We start from the raw sequence: 24129 nt of genomic DNA, 5'->3' as shown, positions 1-24129 counted from the left end.
CCAAATTAGGTTTATATTCTAGCAAAGGTCTCTGAACCAGAGGTTATGGCCCTGTGAGCTTCTGCAATTTGACGTATTTCTGAATGCAGCAGACTTCGGACAGGAAACCGATTTGATTGACATCGTAAAGTACCCACACATTGGAGGGTGAGGTTAAAAATCGAAATGTATTAAGACGTCACTCACAGAGTAGCTACGTTTTCGATGAAAATAAAACTGACTTTTATACAAAAATAAGAAGACTTACAACTTTGCTGCAACAGAGGAAGGACAACAAGAGAAAACAAAGACAAGAAAAAGAAAGGTAAACATACTGATATCCTGATGGTCTGTGGGCTCCTCCTTCAGCTCAGTGTAAATATCCATGGGTGGCTCTAGAGGGTCCTCTTCTTTTTTAATCATCAGTAGGTCACTGAGTGGATCTGGGGCAGAGAGACATAAACTAAGTATTTACAGTGGCATGAAAAAGTATTTGCCCACTTTATAATTTCCACTGTAATTAAATATTTGTCACACTGGATGTTTTTAGATCTAAGACAACATCTAATACAGGATGCAATTGAGTCCTGAGCCTCTTCTTCTTCTTTAGAATTTCCGGCAGTGTAGACGCATCGTGGCGTATTACTGCCCTCTGCAGTTCTTTTGATGAGCTCTTCTTCTTCTTTCTTCTTTTGAATTTCCCGCAGGCGTATTACTGCCCTCCTCAGTTCTTATACTACACTAGTGGTATGGTTTCCATAGTTAGGCCTCTGGTAAATCAACTTTTGATTGTTTACCCTCTTCTTCTTCTCATCTTCAAAACACATTACTATCGACTATCTCCTTCTTCTCTGCTCCTCTTGCCTGTCCAATACTAATAAATACAATAACGCTATATCCTCCGATACAACTCCGATGCGTGCAGAAATGTCAGCACTGACTCTGTGATCAGCTGGTGGTTCTCATTATCCATGCCAAAGAAAGATTTAAGAGAGAAGGAAGAGACTCCCAACTCTACCAGACTTTTATAAAAGATTTCCCTCTCTTTCCTTTTTTTTTTTTTATCAAATCTTTTTATTATTATTTACATGAAACAAGACAACACAATAACAATACACAGAACTTCACAGGAAAATAACAGAAACAATAATAATACAGAAATAACAAATTATAAAGACAAAAAAAGAAAAAGAAAACAGTTCAACCTTTTAAATTTCAAGGGGTACTATCTAATAAATAAATGGCCTTTCCCAGTATTCGGCACAGTTTCCCGGCCGTGTGGCCCTATATTAATAAAACTTATATCTCTAATTTTCAAAAAGGCCCACTCTTCCAATTCACCTCACAACAATCACCCTCACCGAGCTGAGTCATCACAAAATGTGCATATCAGTGATGTCAGAGATTTCCCAGCTGCACAACAATGTGGCAGATGCCACCGGGTCACACAGTGGATGGAGCCCAGCCTCAAAACGGCCTAAGGTCCTGAGGTAGAAAAACGCCGCTTTTGATCACACGACCAGAAAACAAAACAATGAACCTTCTTGAAAAACAAAAACCTACAGAGGTGTTCCATAGACTCACAGGAACCGTGTAAAAGTGTCCAAATAGTGAAGAAATAGCTAAATAGCTCCCCCCCAATAAAATCCCAAGTTAAAGTCAAGAGGACAACACAAAAGACAAGACAGACAAGACATTTCCTCCTCCCCCTCCCACGAGACCGCCGGACCCCCCCGAACAAGCACCCCAACGTCGCTCAGCCGCACACGGCGGTCCTGACCTTCTCAGCTGCTGCGAACCACAGGTCAATCCCAGCCTGCCCCACCCCAATCACCCGCGCCGTGGATATCTCAAGATAAATCACATCCAACAGTGTTAGGGACCAGTTAATCACTGTGAGCTTCTCAGGCTCCTTCCATCTCAATGCTATTAGCTTCTTCGCTGCTGTGACGCCCGCTAGGACAACCCTTTTTAGTTGTACGGACGCGGGTAGTGTTGTTATATCGTTCAGGAGTAGCGTAACAGCTGTGAATGGGATAGTTAAGCATATGCATATAAGTGCCAGTGGCCCTTTGAGAGCACAAAGTGCACCGAGAGTCGGTTACCAGTCCCATAGCAAATAGCTTCCTAGGTGTAAGATAGGTCCTATGAATATAATTAAAATTAATTTGCTGGTGATTGGGGTTGCGGGAAGACAATGCCACATTTGCCCAAACATCATCCCAGTCAAACTCGGGGTCCAACTCCGGGATATCCACACGCCAGATTGTATCCAATGATACATTTTTATACGTGGATTGAATTAAGAGCGTATAAAAGTCTGAGACAAACCCTCTGGAGGTCGTCCTGTCCACTATGAGCCTGAGAAAGGGGTGTGGTTGCAAAGCTTGAGCCCACGGCACGCCATGCGCCCTCAGCGCTGACCTTAGTTGAAGGTAAAGAAAGAAAGACTCGCCGGGAAGATCATAAAATTCTTTTAAGTCCTGAAACGCCCGAAAGCCGTTCTTATCATAAATATCCTCCAGAGTATGAACTCCCCTCCTTTGCCATTGAGGAATACTAACCGGCTTGTGCCCAACAAAGAGTCCAGGTGCCATGGGCATTTAACCGCACACGACTTCTGTACATTACGCCATGTTTGGATCACGTGAGTTATGATCGGTCCATACCTCAGTCGGCATTTCGAAATAGGGACAGTGGAGTACACTACATCCTGCAATCTTAGCGGTGAGACCGCCGCCGCTTCTAAGGAGCGCCAAGATACAGCATCTACAGCGTCTAGCCAGCACATCAGAGGTCTCAGTGAAAAGGACCAGAAATAAAGCTTAAAATCAGGGATTGCGAGGCCCCCATCTTGTTTCCTACGTTGAGTAGTAGCTCTTTTGATTCTCGGTCGTTTGTTATTCCAGATAAACTTAGATACCATCGATTGTACCTTGCGCCAGTGGTCTATTGGAGGGGGCAGGGGGAGCATTGAGCTAACAAAATGTATCCTGGGCAGGACGTTCATTTTGATTATGGATGCCCGGGCTTGTAAGGAGTTAGGAAGGGACGACCATCTGTCTAGATCCTGGCGTATTTTATCATAAGTACCCTGTGAAGTTGTACTTAGTAGTTTGACTTAGCGTGGGGAATATCTCTATGCCTAAGTATTTCAAATGTTCCACTATGGGGATATCAGCTGGTAGTCGCACCGCCTTGGCCAGCTCATTAAGAGGTAGGCAGGCTGATTTGTTCCAGTTAATCTTAAAGCCTGACAATTTACCAAAGTCGTCGATTATTCCCAGTAATTTTGTGGCCGACTGGGAGGGGTCATCCATAAAAATCAGTAGGTCATCTGCATAGAGAGCAATTTTGTGTGGTGTATTATTGACCATTATGGGGACGATGTCCTCCGATTGCCTAATAAATTGGGCCAATGGTTCGAGGGAAAGCGCGAATAGTCCTGGGCTCAGAGGACAACCCTGTCTAGAAGATCTGGAGACTGGAAAAAGTGTGGAACAGTTTTTGCCTGTCAGTATCATTGCCGACGGCGAGGCATACAGGACTTTAATCATATGAATACAATTATTTCCAAGACCCATAACCTCAAGTACCTTCCACAGGTATGACCATTCTAGTCTGTCAAACGCCTTCATGGCATCCAAAGACAGAACTGTGGACGGAGCTGTATTGTCTTTACTGTTATCGATTACATGCAACAACCTCCTAAGATTATCTGCAGCCAGGCGCCCCGGGATAAAGCCAGTTTGATCGCAGTGTACCAATACCGTCATAAATCTCTGCAGGCGGCGGGCCAGCACCTTGGCAAACACTTTTAGATCGGCCCCGAGAAGACTCAAGGGCCTATAGCTACCACAATCATTGGGATCTTTATCCTTCTTGAGAAGTAAAGAAATCAATGCCATGTTGACATCTCTTGAGAACTCCCCTTGTTCGATAGCGTAATTGATCATATCGAGCATCAATGGACCCAGTTGGTCCCAGAAAGCTAAATATACCTCGGGTGGAATCCCATCCCAGCCTGGTGCCTTACCCCTTTGCATTTCAGCAATCGTCTCCCTAAGTTCCATAAGAGTGATCGGTTTCCCCAGTTCCTTAGCCTCTTCCTCCGAAATGTGGGGTATCTCAAGCCCGCCAATGAACGATTCAAATTTAGAGTTATCGAAATTAACCTCTGAGCTATATAACTGTGAGTAAAACTCTTTAAAGGTGTCGTTGATCTTTTTCGAATCAGTAGTGACTGTTCCCTGTCGCGTCTTGATCGAAGGGATATCCGAGAAATGATCATTCGAGCGTATCTTCATTGCCAACAGATGGCTAGGCCTGGAACCGTGAAAGTAGTAATTTTGCCTTGTCCTATGTATCAAGAACTCAGACTGTTGTTTAAGTATGGAGTTTAGATTTACCTCTCTTTCCTATACCTTTCACATTCTAGGAAAACATGCCCGACTGTTTCAGTCTCTCCACATTCACACCGCCCATCTGGATGTTTTCCCACAATGCACAAGGTACTGTTCAACCCACAGTGTCCCAGCCTCAATCTACACATCTTCACCCTATCACTCCTAGACCCATATCCATCCACCTTGATTTTGACCCGAGGCTGAGCCTCTTCTTTCATGATTATTACTTATATACAAAGCACTAAATGGAACAGGACCAAGCTACATTGCCAATTATCTTGTCAACTAGGTCCCCCCTAGAATATTGCGATTATCTACTACTGGTCTATTGAAGGTTCACAACAAGAAAATCGGGGGTGCAGCCTTAGCAAATTATGCACCAAAGCTATGGAACACCCTACCTATGGACATTGGGGATGCTAGATCTCTACATATAAAAAAATAAATAAAAAGCTAAAAACTTACCTCTTCACCATAGCCTTTTAATACACTCTGCTGCTTGTGATTGTACTGTAGATGATAACTATTTTATTGCATTGCACTATTGCATTATCTTACTTTGTCTTTCTATTTACTCTTAGTACAGGGTTTAAACTGTGTGGGTATCAAACAGAGGAGAAGACTTTCAGGTTTTAAACGGTTTAAACAGTAATTAAGAACTGTTCTGTAAAGCATATGTTCTGTAGAGTATATGAGAAAGACCTATGGCTCTGACAACACCATCTAAAATACTGCTGTGCAGAAGCCCTTTGTGATTGCTGTACTGTAGATGAGATCTATTTTATTTGACTTTTCTATTCTAGTTTACTCTTTAATCACTGTCTATTTAAAAATTGCCATTTGCCATAGAACTGTCAGACACCATCGAGTTGATTGAATATATTTCCTGCCGTGTGAACTTTGTAATGAAACTCAAAGTACCTTAGAACAGGGGGAAAAGGCGGAGTATATGAGAAAGCCTTATGGCTCTGACAGCTCTAAACATCTAAATGTCTATATTATGTGTATCAGTGATAATCAAACCGTAAACAAAGAGGCATATTAAGATGTTAGAACTTAATATGAAAAAAGTATGTGATTTAGGGTGTGTTCACATCTGAAAGTCCAGGGATAGTCCGGACTTTCTAATTTGTTTACAAATTAGATCCGCACCAAATGTGAAAATGATACATTGTTTAATTTTGGTCTGCGTTCACACTACCCTGTTTGGTGCGGATCTAATTTGTAAACAAAGGACATGCTGTCGCATCTATTGGACTAGTCTATAGCACTCACAAACGTAATCAGTTGCCGGCAGCGTAATGAGAGAGATACTATTATGAGCACGGGCCGGCGCTAGTCGACTAGAGAAGAGAGGAGAGGAGAGGAGAGGAGAGAAGAGGAGAGGAGAGGACAGGAGAGGACAGGAGAGGGAGAGAGAGAGAGAGAGAGAGACCTTTCCTTCCTGCGTAAGCTTTTTTTTTTCTTTATCTGAGAGAATGTCCGCGAATGTCCTCCTCACGCAGGAGAAAGTTTGGGGGTCCGCGCGCGGCGCGAGTCTAGAGTAGAGAGAGAGAGAGGAAGAGAGAGACTGCGTCTAGAGAGGAGAGAGAGAGAGGGAGGAAGAGAGAGACTGTCCGCGTGCGGCGCCAGTCTAGAGAGGAGTAGGCTACTTTGCTTCCTGGATTAGGTACTATAGTTCGATTGAAACGAACCGAGTCCCAACTGTTTGGTCCTCATTATAGTTCGGTTTGCGTTCATACCTGTACAAACCAAACGGACTATCGATCTAAAGGGACCATGGTCCACTTAAAGGGACCATGGTCCACTTAAAGTGGACCAAACAGAGTAGGTGTGAACGCGCCCTTAATGTTCTATGCCTTACCTTGACTTTGTCTATTTTGCTGCCATCTATTTTATGCTAGTTTTATACTTATTTTATGTCTGCATTTTATGCATTGCCAATTTTGTGCCCATTTTATGCCTGTCTTTTTTGTTTTACTGCTGTGAAGCACTTTGAGCTGCAATTCTTGTATGAAAGGTGCTATACAAATAAAGTGTATTATTATTATGATTGATAGGAAGTTGGAGGGTAGATCTGGGGCAGAGGAAGATAGCAACAGTAAATACTCCACTATTTGGCGACCCAATTTATTATTATTATTATTATTTTTTTTTTTTTACAATAAAGTTTCATAGAAATCTTAGTCAAACCTTTAGTATTATGGATATTAAACATGCTGGCAGAGTACATGCATCCATGTTGTTGTGAACATTAATTAAATAAAGAAATTCCCTATCCATAGTCGCCGTGGGAAAGAATAAAATAAAACATAAAATTAAATAAATTCCCTTCCTTAACTGACAACCAACAGGAAACAAACAATATTTTCTTTTATGCCTAAGGAAGCTGGCTGCTATCCTGGAGAATCCCTCCCACCCCTTCTACGATGAGCTAGTCAAGATGAGAAACACGTTCAGTCACAGACTGACACCCCTGACACTCAAGCTAACTGCCTCGGCCAGTCCTTCATACCAGCGGCCATCAGGCTTAACAACAGTAGAGAATATTATATTTACTGAACTGCATTTAAAATCCACTATACTTCCTTTTCCTCCATTACATTTATTAAAAGATCTTCTATAGAGTTGCTGTAATGAAAAATGGGTAACTTAACAGGAAGCAATCAGAACAAGCTACAGGGTATCTGCAGGTTTAGCCCAGTCAGATTTAATGCTTTTTAAGACTTTTTAATGCCACTCAGAATTAAATTTAATACCAATTTCACAATAACAAAATGACAAAAATCATGCAACGACACCAATTAGTTTAAGTTTAGGTACACATTGGTCCAAAGATGTTTATTAAAACATAACTTGGAAACTTAAAAATCTTGAACTTAAAGGAGTAACTGGATTGGATGAATTTCAACAAAGGGGTGACCAAACATAAATAGCAAATATAGCTATACAAAATATACCAGGGGACAAGCAGCAAGTGCAACAGCCACTGTCAGAACACATAACTATTACCACCCTCCCCAGGGTATCAAAAAAGTCAACCAACAAACAAGATTCTTGTGCCGGATCTCCTCTCTGGTAAACAAGAATACCCTGAAGACTCTAACAGGAGCACTCATTCAAGGAGACTATGCTTGCACCTCATGGTACCAAAGCACCTCAAAGGCCCTAAAAACAAGATTACAAACATCACAAAACAAACTGGTCAGACTACTGCTTAACCTCACTCCTAAAACCCACTTTACCCCTGCCCACATTCAAAACCGCTCTAAAAGAGCACCTACGGGAGGCTGCAATTAGAAACTGGGCACCGTACATTTCCAACCCCCCCCAATGTACAGTCTCCTCCCCATCATATGTATATATTTTCTGTTAGGATCTCTGGGTAACAGTACTGTATATTTGCATATCGTATATGTCACAATTGTAACACTACAGTACTATATAGTATACCTGTATGTCATGTATGTCCCTATGCCATAAATGTCATGATGTCATGTATGTTGAGTATGTCATAAATGTCATGTCACTATAATTGAAAATGGGGGACCCTGATGTAAACAAGACACACGTATTGTACCCATTCTACAATCTGTTAAATAAAGTTTTCATTCATTCATCCAGTTGTTTTGTTTTTGTGGTTTTGGTTGAATGAATGAATACTTTGTTTAACAGATTGCAGAATGGGTACAATACAGTACGGCTCAATACACACAATTGTTAAGGGGATGCAGACCAGAGAAAGACGTTTGTCTTGTTTACATCAGGGTCCCCCATTTTCAATTCATAGTGACATTTATGACATACTCAACATGCATGACATTTATGGCATAGGGACATACAGGTATATAGTACTGTACCGTTACATTTGTGACATATACGATATGCAAATATACAGTACTGTTACCCATAGATCCTAACATACATGGGAGGATACTGTACGTCATTAGGAGGGGGTGGGTGGGAGGAAAAAATACATAGTGGGTGAAGCTCTCATCGAACATAAACACAAACGTGTCCTTGTTTACATCCGTGAATAGATTATTTTCAAGTTAAGACCTCAGCTTCAAGCTTTGGCATGGAGCCGAATGTTATCCGGACTTCTGTTGGTGCAGATGTTATAGTCCTACCTGAGATGGCGCAGCTGGTGTGGAGGCAGGGGCCGAAAATAAATGCGAAATAGTAGTTTGCAGGCGGTTTTTGCAGAGCGCTCAGCATGTGCGACGCGACTGCTATTTTTTTTTGTTGCAGCAGGGCTTGTAATGGTCTTTGACTGGGACCAACCATCGCGCAAACAGTGGATTGTCGAGCCAGTTCTCGTTAAATTGGCACTTTCCCATATTAACGAGTGCAAATGCTAAACTAAACTAAACGTAACGTTAGTGTTATCGCTTCGCCTTGCTAACGTTAGCTAGACTCCGTTGCTGAAATGGTTCCCCGGCCAACACATTACACAAGGAGTTGTGTTGGTTCCGCCCCATTCCGGTCTGCGTGATTCTACAACACGGTCAATGAAAAGTCAAACTTTATCTCCCGTTAACCGTTTTCCCCCAGATTTCATAATAAAACATAAGATGACATGGCATTTTATCTTTCCTTTCTATGGCATTTTTAAGACCTCTGAAAATGGATTTAAGACATTTTAAGACAAACTAAGGCCTTAATTATTGATAAACAAATTTAAGACCTTTTAAGACTTTTTAAGGATCCGCGGACACCCTGAGCTAAGGCTTAATACATCACAGTTGGGATGCCTTCTATCAGCTTAGTTCTCATGTGAGTCACATATGAAATGAGTCACCTTAATGTTAACATTCTAAACCAATTACAGACACACTTCACTAATAGAGCTTTCTATTTCTAAACTGAGAGGACCAACCTGTTCTGTATCGTTAGTGGCTTAGCTTGGCATCACACTGCACTATCTCGCGTACGTGCACGCGTACTGAATAAACCACAAATGTACCTCTAATACCAGTATTAGTCTGACCACACCCCTCATCAGCTTACCTTCATAAGCAGGTGTGTGGTCACCTGCTCTCCTCCTTCTCGCTTTCACCACAAGGAAGAAGTGCCTCGGTAGATCCCCACACTTGACACCATGATGGAAGAAATTGGATTAGGAACAGCTTTGGGAAACAAGGATACGTTGACATCATATCTTTATTTTCTCTCTCACTATTTTTCGAGAAAATACGGCGATATTGTCTTCGTACTGGAGTGTCTAGAAGATGATGATCATTCTAAAAACCCTCCACCGGTTTTCGTATTGGGAGCACGCCGCTGCATGCTTCTCAACTGCAGTTCCTTGCTGTGTTTGTTGGGGTGGAACCTGTCAGGCCACAGCTGAACTGTCGGACATGCCGCTGTTGTGAGAAGCGGTGCGTTCCAGGTTGGGTGAGTAGTGTTTGCTGGCGGGCTCCACTTGTCTGTTAGTGCTATGGGGGCTACTTGACAAAGTTTATGGAAACCGGCCCCAGGCTAGGGTCCTTTGTTCAGCCACCTAGGCGACAGAAGGCCTTGGTCTGGAGACCATTATAGTTTTAACTAGTGGGCCGCGACCATTGACACTGGTGATCCCTGTGTGTTCTGGACGAGTGGATTCTCTCTGTCACCGTGTTAAGGCCCCATCTTTCATATCCAAATGAGAGTATTCCTTCACGAGGGGATATGTGCATGTAATGTGCGATAGCGGCAGATTCATGTTCAAAGTCAGCTACACAGGCCAGTTGGTACTGTGCTGATTTCCGTCGGATGTGGTAAAGTCACCGTTGTGAAGCGGTGTTGACATCTTGTTTTCTCTTTTCTCTTAAAAAGTGAGGAGAGGTTCAGAACGGCGGCCTGTCTGGGTGAGTGTTATGTCATTGTTTACATGTTCATAGCTTACGGTTAGCCAGTCAGCTGTTAACTGCTGCGTTAGCCTGCTGGATCGCTGCATGGCCTGCTTAGGGCCTACCATTAGCCAGTCAGCTGTTAGCTGCGGGGCTAGCATGTCGTGGTCGCTAGGTAACGTTAGCTTGCTGCTATGGCCATGGCCTGGCGCGGGGTAGCTTAGCTTCTCGCGCACCGCCGTGAGCTCGCTTCTGATCGTTAGCTTGATGCTATTCTGTTGAACGTGCTTTGATTTTAACATGTTTTACACTCTTGACCACGACGTCATCCTTGACAGGGGATGTTTTCGTCGACCCTGCCCTGAGCCAGGACGGCAAGGATTGCATCAACAAAGGGACCGTTGCGACGGGTAGAGCGGCGACGCTGCCCGGATCGAACAACACAGGACGGCTGTGTTTCTACGGTGTCTTGAGACTGCACTTCGCTGATCTGCGTTCCGGGTAGGAACGGGGTTGACCAGACCTCATAACACGTCTTCTGGTTTTACTTTGCTAAATGTATTGTGAATAACGGTGTTTTTCCCAAAACGTGTGTTGCTACAATGCATTTAGGATACGTTGCGGGTTATGTGTGAGCTGTTTTTGTCACTGGCAGTTAGCTTCTCCGTGCAAACGGGATGTAATGATCTGGTTGTTGTGTGAGAAACATCATGGTGTTTATGTGTACCGTGTACTCACTACTAAGGCAACTAACCTATGAAGCTATGCTTGGTGACAAGTGAGTAAAAGAATGTTCTTTCTCAGACTGTAATGACAATGAACAGTGTGTTCACACATTAACAGGTTTTCCTGTTTTAACTGGCCGTATTGAGGGTAAAATAGGAGGATTGTGTTTCCCCCCCCGGTTCCCTGGGGACTTTTTCATCCTCCTGTCAGACATGTTGTGCATTAATTGTGTCTTTTGTGTGGTAGGGATGCGATGTAACTCTTAGCTTGATTGCTGAGGTTGTGCTAAATCTGCTGGAGAAACTTATTTCCTAAAGGGAAATTGGTTTGGTTGCTGTCATGTGTGCTTAGCAAGGCCTGTGGTCGATACTAATCAAGAATGATGTATTCTCTCATTGTGAAAAAAACGGCGTTCCTCTGTTGAGTGTTTTTGCCATTTTTTGTAGGTGATGATGGGTTGTGTGTGTCATGTGACCTACAACTGGGTTGTACTGGCCACAGAAGCACATGTGTATGTTGGACCGGGGTTCTTAGAGCCCTCTCTATTCTGTGTTTTTCCTTAGTAAAAATCAGATAGCAGGTTAGCTCATGCGCTGTGTGGAGCTGTGAAACGCTTCATAGAGCTGACTATGACTGTCATATTCTCTTTTTGTCGTTACATCGTATCATGGGTGTGGGGTCGTAAAGGGGTGAACTGGTAACCTTTCCTCTCCCCATTGTTCTGTCGGTCAGGGGTACACCCCCTGTCCTTCAAGGTTCCCGTCACGTGGCGATTCGGCACGTTACGGGGGGGGGGGGGGGGGGGGGGGGAGGGAGTTCCTGGTCCCACGGCCTGGTATATTGGGCGTGTGCACCGCAGGAATTCCCCCGCCATAGAGTACGTCACCGTGCGCGTCTCTGTTGGTAGGACTTCCGTGTGCTGTTCAGGTCCATGTGATGGATCCGTTTTCAGGGGGGTGGTCAGGGCTCCTCCTCACCAAGCGCCTATTCAGGCCTTCTGTGAGTTCGGACTCCTTCTTCCATGTGAGGAAGCCTCCATCAGAGTACAGAGCCTTCCTCCTCAGATTGTCAAAGTGAGTGGACCCTCTAGAAGGGTCCTTTTCTATTGTATGTATATTCGATTCAATTCGTTTATTGAGTGTGTATGGGTTCAGTGCCTCTTCCCCGGAGGCCCTAAAACCAGTTTTTTACATGGCTCAAGGTGCAATATATTCTTTTCAATCTGTACAGCTCGCGTGGGAAGTCTCTCTGGGGGTCCCCGTCTCTTTCCTATGGGAGGGTGGTGGGATGTAAAAATGTGAATTTTTTTTACCCCGGCTGTGTAGACTGGGATACATACTGTTGATACTTCCTTCCTTCTATTCCAGAAGTGTTGGAGTTAGGGAGTGTCACACCCCTCTTGTCGTTCCCCTGGGCGCCTTGGGGATTCAATGACAGGTCTAAATAGCCTGTTCATTGATGGGGGTGTGTCCCGACGCACGTATAGTGCTAGCTCGCTGTAAACAGGCGATTGACTGGCACGCCTTGGTTGCTTGTGGTTGAAACAGCGTTTTTATAAAGCAACTGAGAGGGGGGTTTTTCCTCTTCCGACGACCACATCCCATGACCTGGGTGGGTTGTCGACGGATTCTCGTTCATGTCTGGGGGATGATGACGGGATGGATCTGAACATATGTGGTGGGGTCTCACGCCCTTGGGGTGGGCCACCAGGCGCGGTTCGTCCGAACGTCTGGGTGGCGCCTTCTTTTCATGTTAAGATCAACACGCATATCTGCCCTTCTCCTGGAGTAGGCATGTCGGCGTGGTTAGGGCACGGGACTGGTTCTGGTCACGCTGGTCCAGATCAGTTGAACCCGTTGTCCGCCGGGGATGCAGATCTGCTGTTCTGGTACCCTGAGGGACTTGGGCTTTTTTCAGGGGGAAAAATGCCAGGTCGGTCTGGGTGTCACAGGGTTAAGCGCTATGGAGACCCTGGTTGGGTATGTTTTTACTCAGCACTGTCGTCATGGCTTACAGCCATGCCATTCTGTACGCGCTCGATCTCGTCGGATCTCGGCCGCTACACAGGTTGGTCCTGGTTAGTACTTGGTTGGGAGACCGCCGGGGAATACCAGGTACGGTGTGCTTAGGGGCTGGTTCTCCATTATTTTTCGCTCCTCTCTCACGCATGGCGGAGAGGGGCCTGTGGGGGTGGTTTTTTGACCTCCTCTGGTGACCCTGTGCTTCCCGTACCGCCAGGCCCGGTCCGAAGTGATGTTTGCGACCCGTAGGCCTGGGTTAACCCTTTTTGGAAACTGAAACACTTGTACTGCGGTATATCCGGTGTATACCCGCAGGTGTGTTTTGGAGTTTTTTCTTGAGGGGTTATAGGAACAACCACCGCATTGGGTAACACCGAGGTGGTTGATTCCCTGGTGTGTTGGAGCAGTGTCAACTCCCGGGTTCACCGTTTGAGGGTGCCCCTGCACGTTCATGACGTCTGCCAATCGTGTCAGCCTTCTCTGCCTCGACCCCTCTGGGTGGGGGTTTTTAAATGGAGGCTTGGTCATGCAACACCGCCAGCTTACGCTCCTTCCGCCGGGGCGGCTGTGTTCAGCTGTCCCCTCTGGCGCCTGTCTCGTCCGCAGTCTCCAGGCTAGGGTTAACAGCCTGTTGCCTGGTTTTTCCCCGGTGCGCTGCCTGCTTCCGTTGGTTAACCTTTTTTGTGTGCTTACGGCCATGCTGACTGTCTGTTCTGCAGGGTTAGTGTGCCAGGCGGTGTACTGTTGGGGGGACGGGGCCCGCTCGGCTTACGGCCATACCGACCTGAACACGCCCGATCTCGTCCGATCTCGGAAGCTAAGCAGGTTCTGGCCTGGTTAGTACTTGGTTGGGATACCGCCTGGGATTACCAGGTGCAGTAACTGGGGGGCCTTTGTCCGAATACGCTGGCGATGTGGGGGGCGGGGCACTACGTGCCCACCTGGTGGGGTCTTGATGCTGGCATCATGGACTTCTCCGGGCCCCCATTCCAGGGAGTCCAGTCCTTTTGGTGGGTCTGGGTCTTCCTTCGCGCTCCGCTGCTACGGCCTTGCCACGGGGTTGGGTTTGCCTACATGTCATGGCGCGACCCCGGTCAGTCGCCTTTGGTTTAGCTCCGCGACGATTGTGCACATTTTTAGCTATTATGTTTGTTTTTTCGACTTTTTTTATTAAATCATCACTGGCGGGTATGTCATACGACCGCCAGACACTTATGGACCTAAACTCCGGACTCAAATTGGATTTGGGAGACACTTTATGCCCAGAAGGGCTAACAGAAATCAAGCGGGAGAACGGCAACAAAGGAAACGGCAGAAAGAAACATAGAGGTAGACGAGGCGGTATCAGACTTAGATTAAAAAGATCTGCTTACCGTCCAGCAATTCCATCCATCTTTCTGGCGAATGCACGTTCGTTGGAGGGAAGGATGGACGACTTGAGAGCGAGGGTCCGATTCCAACGGGAGATGAGAGACGTTAATATCATGTGTTTCACTGAGACATGGCTCAAGCCAGCAACGCCGGACAACAGCGTCTCTCCATCGGACAATTTCACCGTCCTGAGAGCAGATCGCACGGCAGCCTCTGGGAAGAGCGTCGGAGGTGGGGTCTGCATCCTCACGAACAATCTCTGGGTTAATCCCAAGGAAGTACATGTCCTCTCAAGTTCATGCTCCCCAGATATGGAACATCTCCAGATCCTGTGTCGCCCGTATCACCTACCCCGTGAGTTTACCGCGGTCATTTTATCCGTCGTGTATATTCACCCACAGGCAAATACCGGCAAAGCGCTGGGGGAATTACACGACCACATCAACAAACAGCAGATCAAGCACCCGGAAGCCGCGACGATAGTGACTGGTGATTTCAACCAGGCAAACCTGAAAAAAGTGATGCCGACTTTTTTTCAGCACATCGCCTGCTCCACAAGAGGGGGAAACACACTCGACCACTGCTACACCCCGTTCAGAGCTGCCTACAAGGCTGTAGCGGCTCCGCCACTGATGGGCTCTGTAAGCGCGAGCGATCACGACTCCATCTTTTTAATCCCAGCATACAAACAGCGATCACGCGAAGCCGTCGTGTCACGTGAGACAAAAAAGTGGGCTGACGAATCAGAGGCCGAGCTCCGTGACGCGTTCAAGGATACAGACTGGGACATGTTTGAAGGAAGCGCCAGTGACGTCAGCGAGTATGCTGATACCGTTGTAAGCTACATAACTACAGTGGCAGACGGCATTGTCCCCACAAAGACGGCGCGGGTTTTCCCAAACCAGAAACCTTGGGTGGACAGCACTATAAGAACAGCCCTAAACTCACGCACCACGGCTTATAACCTGGGCAGAGAGTCAGGAAATATGGAAGAATACAAGGCTTCAGTCTACACTCTGCGCAAGGCTGTTAAACTTGCTAAGAGGACATATGCTGAGAAACTGGAGACACAAATGGCACAAAACGACACAAGAGGCTTGTGGAGGGGACTGAAGACAATAACTGACTACAAAGTCAGCGCCCCCGCAATGGGGAGCGACGACGCCTCTCTAGCGGACAAACTCAACTCCTTCTACGCTCGGTTCGGTGTAGACAGTGTCGCCGCTAGCCCTCTGGCTAGTGACGTCACTGGCGCACCGGCTGTTGTGGAGGGGGGGGGGGCAACCGCGGGGGGGCGGGGGCGCTCTCTCGTTGTCGGAACACAGTGTGAGAAGAGCATTTATGCAGGTGAACACCAGGAAGGCTGCAGGCCCAGATGGTATAACAGGACGCATACTTAAGTCCTGTGCAAACCAGCTTGCCCCGGTGTTCACCGCCATATTTAATCAATCCCTGGCGGAGTCAGTAGTCCCTGCCTGCTTCAAGATGTCTACCATCATCCCTGTACCGAAGAAACCCTCCCCAACATGTCCAAATGATTACAGACCGGTGGCACTCACCTCTGTGGTCATGAAATGTTTCGAGAGGCTGGTCAAGGACCACATTTGTGCCTCTCTCCCCAGTGATATGGACCCTATGCAATTTGCATACAGGACAAACAGGTCCACTGATGACGCGGTCTCCCAGGTACTGCACAGCACTCTCTCCCACCTTGACCGTCAGAAGGGGGGCTATGTGAGACTGTTGTTCATTGACTACAGCTCAGCGTTCAACACCATAGTCCCCACCAGACTGGTGGACAAGCTGATCGAGCTAGGCCTGAGCTCCGCCCTGAGCGCCTGGGTACTGGACTTTCTGAGTGAAAGACCCCAGGCGGTCAGGGTGGGGGGTCAGACCTCCAACACCATCACCCTGAGCATCGGGTCCCCCCAGGGCTGTGTTCTAAGCCCCCTGCTGTACTCACTCTACACACACGACTGTGTGGCCAAGTTCAGCTCCAACTCCATTGTGAAGTTCGCCGACGACACGGTGGTGGTGGGGCTGATCTCGGACAACGACGAGAAGGCCTACCGGGAGGAGGTTGAGGTACTGGAACGTTGGTGCCAGGACAACAGCCTGCTCCTGAACATTGGTAAAACCAAGGAGCTGATCGTGGATTATAGGAGAGGACAGCGGGAGACACACACACCACTGAGGATTAACGGGGCTACCGTGGACAGGGTGAGCAGCTTCAAGTACCTGGGGGTCCACATCTCAGAGGACCTGACATGGTCAACACACATAGGCACAGTAGTAAAGAAAGCGAAGCAGCGCCTCTACCACCTGAGACAGTTAAGGAAGTTCAGAGTATCGGGGAAGATACTTCAGTCCTTCTACTCAGGAGCTGTAGAGAGCATCTTGACCGGAAACATCACTGCCTGGTATGGGAACAGCACGGCACAGGACAAGAAGGCCCTACAGAGTGTATTGCCACGGGTATTGCGCTACCTCCCCTGCAGGCTCTATACAACAAGAGGTGCAAATCCAGAGCCTGCAGGATAATGAAAGACCCCCACCACCCCAATAACAGCCTGTTCCAGCTGCTGAGGTCAGGCAGACGCCTGCGAATTCTAGAGACTAAGACGGAGAGGCTTAGGCTAAGCTTCTTCCCCCAGGCCATCAGAGCCTTGAACAATGAACATCGAGAGACACAGAAACTGAACTATCCACACACAAGTACATACACGACACGCACGCTGAGCACGCTCACACACTAGCAGCCACTTTAACACTCATGCCGCACACACGCACACTTATGGCCAGAGGAAAGGCCACTTAAAATAGTATAACATCAGGAACAGTGTATTGCACTACTAAAGCTAACTAGCATGTCCTATATGCTCTGTAAATACTAATGTACAGATACCGAGATGGCACACCATGTACCTGTTATTGCACTGTTTATTGGATTCTATTAATATGTTGTACCACTGTATTTTATTGGATTCTATTATATGTTGTACCACTGTATTGCACATCGTCGCGGGCAAGACCAGCCGCATTTCATTGTATACCTGTATGCCGTGACAATTAAAACTCTTGAATCTTGAATCTTGAATCTTGACCCCGTGATTCTGGGGGCAGTAACGAGGTTGTTCCTCCGTTCGTTCCCGGGTGGCATGCGGGTTGTGCGTGTGTGTAGTCGTGGGGTCAAGCCACGGTCTGCTCACCCTGTGCGTTAAGTTGCTTGAGTGCCTCTTCGCACGGTCGGGTCCGTCGCCTTCCCGTGAAGCCTCTAATAGGGGGGATACCCTCCATTAGGGGGGGTCGGGGGGGCTCGGCCCTCCCTGTTCTGATGGTTTTGGGGGGCTGTCAGCGGGGTGTATTTGTCAGCCAGTGGCTCCGCTTGGCCTCCCTTGTGCAGTGTGATGCCAAGCTAAGCCACTAACGATACAGAACGATAGGTTATGACTATAACCAAGTTCTGTTAGTTAGGGGCGATGCTTGGCATCAGACGGCCGCTGCAGCCCTTGACCTCACCTTGTGGTGAAAGCTTGGGAAGGAGGAGAGCAGGTGACCACACACCTGCTTATGAAGGTAAGCTGATGAGGGGTGTGGTCAGACTAATACTGGTATTAGAGGTACATTTGTGGTTTATTCAGTACGCGTGCACGTACGCGAGATAGTGCAGTGTGATGCCAAGCATCGCCCCTAACTAACAGAACTTGGTTATAGTCATAACCTATCGTTCTGCGCTGCTCGCATGATTCTGCTGTTGCTGCGCTGCTGTGTTGCTCTATGCCGTCTCTACGCCTGTACGTCACAGCCTCCGAAACACCTCTGCCCAAGGGGGCAAATATTTTACCAAATTCGTTTTAAAAGGAAATGTTGAATTGGGTGTATACAGAGTATCACTACTAACCAAAAACGAAGCTTGTCTGAACATTTTATGAATTATGCAGCGATATAGTTATCAGAAAAGTAAACAGACTGTAGTTCTATGTCTTTACTGCATAAGGAAACCATAACCTTTATAGCTGCGTTCATCATCATTTCCATGGACACAGTGAATAAACAAGGCTGCACAGACAACGTGAAATTAAATGATTTAACTTTGTTCAACTAATTTCCGGTTCTTATTCATAAGATGTTTGGCAGAGGAAGACAAGAGGGCGCAGACTCTGCAAAGTTGACTTCATAGGTCCTTATGGCAAAGTTACTGTGTACGTATATGTAGACACATCTCTGGATACCAGTTTCATGATGGTATGACAAACTAATTTTGTTAGTTTTGAGAGTTAATCCTCTCTGGGTCATGAATCTGCACCTCAAATTTGAAAAGATCTGATTGAAAGCTATTGGAATGATTGCATTCACAATCAGAAATTGACTGATCCAACCTGTTTGGATTGGTGGTGGCGCTAGAGGAAAGGTAATGGGGACATCAAAATCTATTTTTCACATGTGTATCAGTAGTTTGAACTACTTTTTCAAAGTAGCTTTAGTTAACCAAACTATATCTCTCTTGAAGTAAATTATATCTCTCTGTGGTAGTTAAACTCATTCCAGTGTGAAGTAATTGACAGCTTGTAAAACTATGCTTTCAGAGTAGCTTCTCCAACACTGACTCTGATTAATACATGTATTCTTTGATTTTGAAACAGCTTATGTTATTGTTGTTATTTAGCCTTCCTGAGGCTATTGCATGGATAATAAATTTAATTGCCCCCTCACAATTTTTAACAGCCCCCTCAGTCACTTCATCCTGGCGCCGGGCCTGCACCATACCCACAATGCTGCAGCACGCCACCTTTTGTCGGTGTGAAAAAGTTGGCAACCCTGTTTACGCTTATAGTACATACAGTATTAGCATGCTGCAGAAAAGTATAGCTTACAGTATATTATAAATATAAACTATGATTATGCCATTTTATAAACCTTCGTTACCACAAGGTCCTTGGACCAAGTCAAACCATAGAAAACGTGTTGTAAAATGTCAAAAGTGCATGGCATCTCAATTAAAACATCCGCAGGACACTGAAGAAGTTCTACAAAGCTGCATCACAGTATGACAGAAAACCTGACGTTAAGTCAATATGGTGCAGTATAGCCAGCCCACCTGTGCTGCTGTCGGCCAGGCTGTCCTGGGAGTCACTGCTGGGCTGGGGGCTGTTATCCAACGCTGCTGCCTCCTTTTTGCTGTGCTTCCTCTCTTTAACCTGGGAGCTCTCCTCGTCACTGTCGCTCAGGTCATCAAAGCCAAAGTACTTGATCTTGTGGCTGCTGCTGCCATCTGCCGTGCCGCGTTCCGGCCCTTCCTCCACTCCCTGGTCCTTCTTGTCCTCGAGGACAAAGAACTCCAGCTTGGTCTCCTTCTTGGTCCTGGTCCATCTAGAATAGATGATATAGATAGACAAAAAAAACACTTAAGAACAAGAGTCACCAAGTGCAATTAACAGCCAGGTACATTTGCAGAGAATGTGTTCTAGTGAACTAGAGAAAAATATGCTACTTGAAACACAGACCACAAATGATTATGCCCTTGCCATGCACTGATACCAACAGCAGGAGCATGGGTGCTCATACCACCTGACTTAAGCAGTTCCCGTAATTGCACACATCACATAATTCTTTAGGGCAGGTCCGACACGGGCAGCGCACACACACGCCACATATTCCCCGCTTCTGTTCTTTCTAAGTACTTCATGAACATCACTATTATCCCTCTTTCCTTTACTGTTTCAGTAGCGCGACCAAGGGTGCTAAACGTGTTATCAAGTGTGTAAATCCAACAACATTGTAAACTGAACGTGCAGACAGCAGCTATTTTTAGGTTTCACTTTCACTTAGTTTTAACTTCACGTGAAGGAGAGAAAGAAGGCTCTAGAGTCTAGAGGCAACATGTATCACAACGATAGCGGAGGATTTAGACATATTTTGGATTAAACCCCACAGCAGATTGACTGGAGGAGCTCAGAGGTCCAGCCCAGACCAGCAAAAGTATGTTTGCGTGATGGGCTAAATAAGGCTGCAGCTACACCCATCAATGAACAGATAGAATAGTGACGGACGGTTGGTTTATCTTTTAATTAGAAACTAACATCAACTCTCTGTCCAACAAATGGATACTAATCATTAAAAATGAATTAAAAACAGAAGTAAAAGATCAAAGTAAGCACTCTAATGATATTGTCAAGCTTTCACCAAACTATCAGATGGACAAACCCTGGAATTGACCGATGATAGCTGGGATGTTATGGAGGAGCTCATACCTGTGCTTCAGTCACTGAAATGCGCTACTACTGCCTTGTGTGGAGAAGTGGGAGTATCCATCTCCATGGTTTATCCAGTTACTGTAAGTCTTCTGTCAAAACATCTCAAAGAAACCCAGGCAGTGTCACACAAAGGGTCTCAATTCAAGCACTCCGTGCCAGCTTCACTGGAGCAGCGACTTGCAGATGTCAGCAGCGCTCACAGCCTCGCAGGCTTTCTGGACCAGAGACACAAACATCTGAATTTCACAACTGATTAAGCTAAACTGGCTGACTGTGCTGGTGGGCGATCTCCTCTCGGGCAGCTCAGAGGGCGTGGACTGCGTAGTCACAGCTGAATCAAATGAAACAGAGCTGTTGGCCAAAAGAACACAAAGTGATGCTGCTGTGTCTGCCATGGGGGTCCTGTTTGGCGAGGGACACAAGTGAACTAAACCAGTACTGCAAAACAGGCAAAATTAGCAAGCATGTGTGTGCCCGCAACATCTGTGCCATCAGAGCAGGTGTTTTCCGCGGCAGGCCTTATTGTTAGGGATGCACCGATCCGATATTGATATTTGACTAAAATACCTAGATCGGGTATAGGAGACTATACATTTTTTATTTATATAATTTTTTTTTAATGTATTTATTTAATTTGAATAATAAATAACAATTCAGTACATTTATATCTATCTATGTGTTCATTTGTTACATTTTGTTTCACTAAGATAGGAAAGTAATGTTTTAAGTCAAGCCTGATGTTGCCTTGCACAAAATAATGATCCCAGTCTCTTCCACAGTGAGGCATACAGTTTATTAATTGAACAATGGGTATCAGCAGTAGGGCTGGGCGATATGGCCTAAATATGATATCACGATATTTTCTGACCTTTCGGCGATACACATCACAATGTTTTTCTTTTTTCAAACAATTCATTATGAGGCTTACCAAGACAGTATTTGAGTTTGCAAGCTAACATTAAAGACAAAATACCCATGCATTTAGCATTTTTATATTATTAGATTTAGATTATTGGATTATTAGATTATATATTGCATATATTTAGCAATGAGATATATGATTTAGATATGAAATATGATTAATTGAAAATGGGGGACCCTGATGTAAACAAGAAGAAAGTCTTTCTCTGGTCTGCATCCCCTTAACAATTGTATGTATTGAGCTGTACTGTACCCATTCTGCAATCTGTTAATACAGTTTTCAATCAATCAATCAATAAATAGCATTTTAGCATTTTTATGAAACTACTGTATATTTGTATGTCTCTAAATGTTTTGATGAATTGAAAATGGAGCCTTATGTAAAAAAGCTGAAAGTCTTTTTCTGGTCTTCATCCTCCAGTCCACTGTTGTTGTATTGAGCTGTACTGTATTGTACCCATTCTGCAATCTGTTAAAGTTTTCTTCATTCATTCATTCAGACTGCAACAGAATAATTTTGATTGACAGTCGATTCTGCCAATTACATCACACCGCTTGCACCCGCCCTGCACCAATCAGCAATCGCGTATTCGTTTTTAACTTCCGGGAAGCCCGCCATTGATCTACACGACAGAACCACAACAAACCTACCGTAGCTAATAACGAGTAGGCTACCAGCGCTCCGCAGGAGTACTAAACGAGGCATAATGATTTTACTGCAACGAATGTTATAATAAAAGCTTTTACATTTGTCTGATTGAAAACTTTTGCAGACAGATTGCAGAATGGGTACAATTCAGTACATGCTCTGAGCAAAGGAAGGAACTGAGCTATGATTGACCAACAAAAACAATGCTAGCTATGGTCGGGTAAATATGCTGATGTTATTGAACGTGTAACTATAACGTTTATGCCACAAAACGAATGCCTTTGTTAATCATAAGTAACTTTGATGCAGTAGCTTGTGTGTGGGGGCGGGGTTGTGCAGGTCGCTTGACTGAAACTTTTTTCAAAGTTTGAACGCGTGGACCAGATTGACGCGACACAATCCTCTAACGCGAGGGCAAACATCACGATATCCACGATACGTTTAAAAAGTGTATCGTTAATGAACTGTACCCGATATTTATATAATATCGTCATATCGCCCAGCCCTAATCAGCAGGCATGCGTTCTTCATGGGACGGGGTTGCACTACGTGCAAGCCCAGATAAGTACTCGCTATTTGCATATCAATAGCGCCGGTCGTCAGGTGTGTTAAATACGTTCTCAGATACATTCACACCTAACTTGTTGTGAATGACGTGTTACATGCCATTCGTAGAGGCAATTAGGCACGGTCTTTAGTCTGTGCTCAAGCGAGGGGACATTAAATGCGCATTCGCGGGAGCGAGCGTGCACGTGGCGCCATTAGGTGCGTGCAATCCCAGTTGATTTCAATAACGCACCACTGGGTATCAGATCGGTACTCGGTATCTGCCGATACCCAAAGCCCAGGTATCGGTATCAGGACTGAAAAAGTCGGATCGGTGCATCCCTACTTATTGTCTTCATTCCAATCATGTGGACATGCTAATTTTTCTCAATAAAAATATGGAATAGGCTATAGGCCTGAACATTTGCTCAGATGAGCCTGTTATGAAGACCGTCAGACGACTTAAAAAATATTCATGTTCATGTTAACATTGCCATCACTCATAACAGGTATGTTATGTTCAGAATATTTAGACATGTTCAAAATCATTATCAATATCATTGTGGCTCAATTGATTATTTAGCTGTGATACTTCTGAGTGACTAAAACTCGCACAAGCACCTTTTGACTTTTGAGCACTGATGTGTCGCTATATGAGAGAAATACAGAATTAAGTCTATCATACATTTTCCCTTATAATATAATATATATACATTTCTTTATGGTTGTGCAATTGGCATATTAGGATTTTGCTAGCTTTTGTTAAGCTGAAGAGTGAGGACCATGTTGCCTTAAACATACTACCGAGTATGTATTTTGAAGGCATTAATAAGCTTTGTGAATATTTTGAGGACAACAGCAACAAGCAGCATTTTGTATAAAAGTATTCTGTACTTCTGTATGACAACTATTAAAGAAACTTGAACTTGAAACTTGAACAACATTTGTTTTGAATAGTTTTAATGCTTTTATTAGGTCAAATAAGCTGAACTAACTGCATGACAGCCAGACAGGTTATCATGTCTCCTGTGGGGGACCCAGGACTATTTTCTTGGACACAGAGGGGCCACTTTGATTTCTGACATGTTACACATGGTTCTTATAGTATTAAGGGAAATCGTTGATGTTTTAGCCTGGTATTGGTCTGGTATCCAACACCGGTATTGATACTGATACCATGTTTTAGCCTGGTATTGGTCTGGCATCCAACCCCAGTATTGATACTGACAATCAGTATTGGCATCAGCACTATTCTGCACATAAGACACTGCATGTATGTGCATTACATAAGCATATTTATTTTATAGAAAACCCGGGGAGCTTTATTTACCTGGCGGGTTTGGGTGGCGGAATGTTCGGAATGTTCTTCTTCATCTGTCCTGCGTCTTCCCGGTCTGCAAGGCCAGCTGGGGTGGCCAACTCAAG

The 24129-nt window shown here is 45.3% G+C and overlaps 1 protein-coding gene across 1 annotated transcript; it reads right to left on the bottom strand.

The window, feature by feature from the left end:
• Positions 1-243: 243 nt before the first annotated feature.
• LOC311235589 (uncharacterized protein) lies at positions 244-24129 on the bottom strand (the record flags this gene model as incomplete). The annotated part of the gene is made up of 4 exons (XM_084323054.1): positions 24035-24129; positions 19433-19704; positions 315-422; positions 244-254 (listed from the first exon to the last, which is right to left on the bottom strand). Exons 1-4 carry the CDS (start codon positions 24076-24078, stop codon positions 244-246), a joined length of 435 nt encoding a protein of 144 aa, XP_084179180.1. The 5' UTR covers positions 24079-24129.

Source organism: Notolepis coatsorum, assembly GCF_963971535.1.
Source record: "Notolepis coatsorum genome assembly, chromosome: 10".
Classification (NCBI taxonomy): Eukaryota; Metazoa; Chordata; class Actinopteri; order Aulopiformes; family Paralepididae; genus Notolepis; species Notolepis coatsorum.
This window is presented reverse-complemented; position numbering and strand designations above follow the sequence as displayed.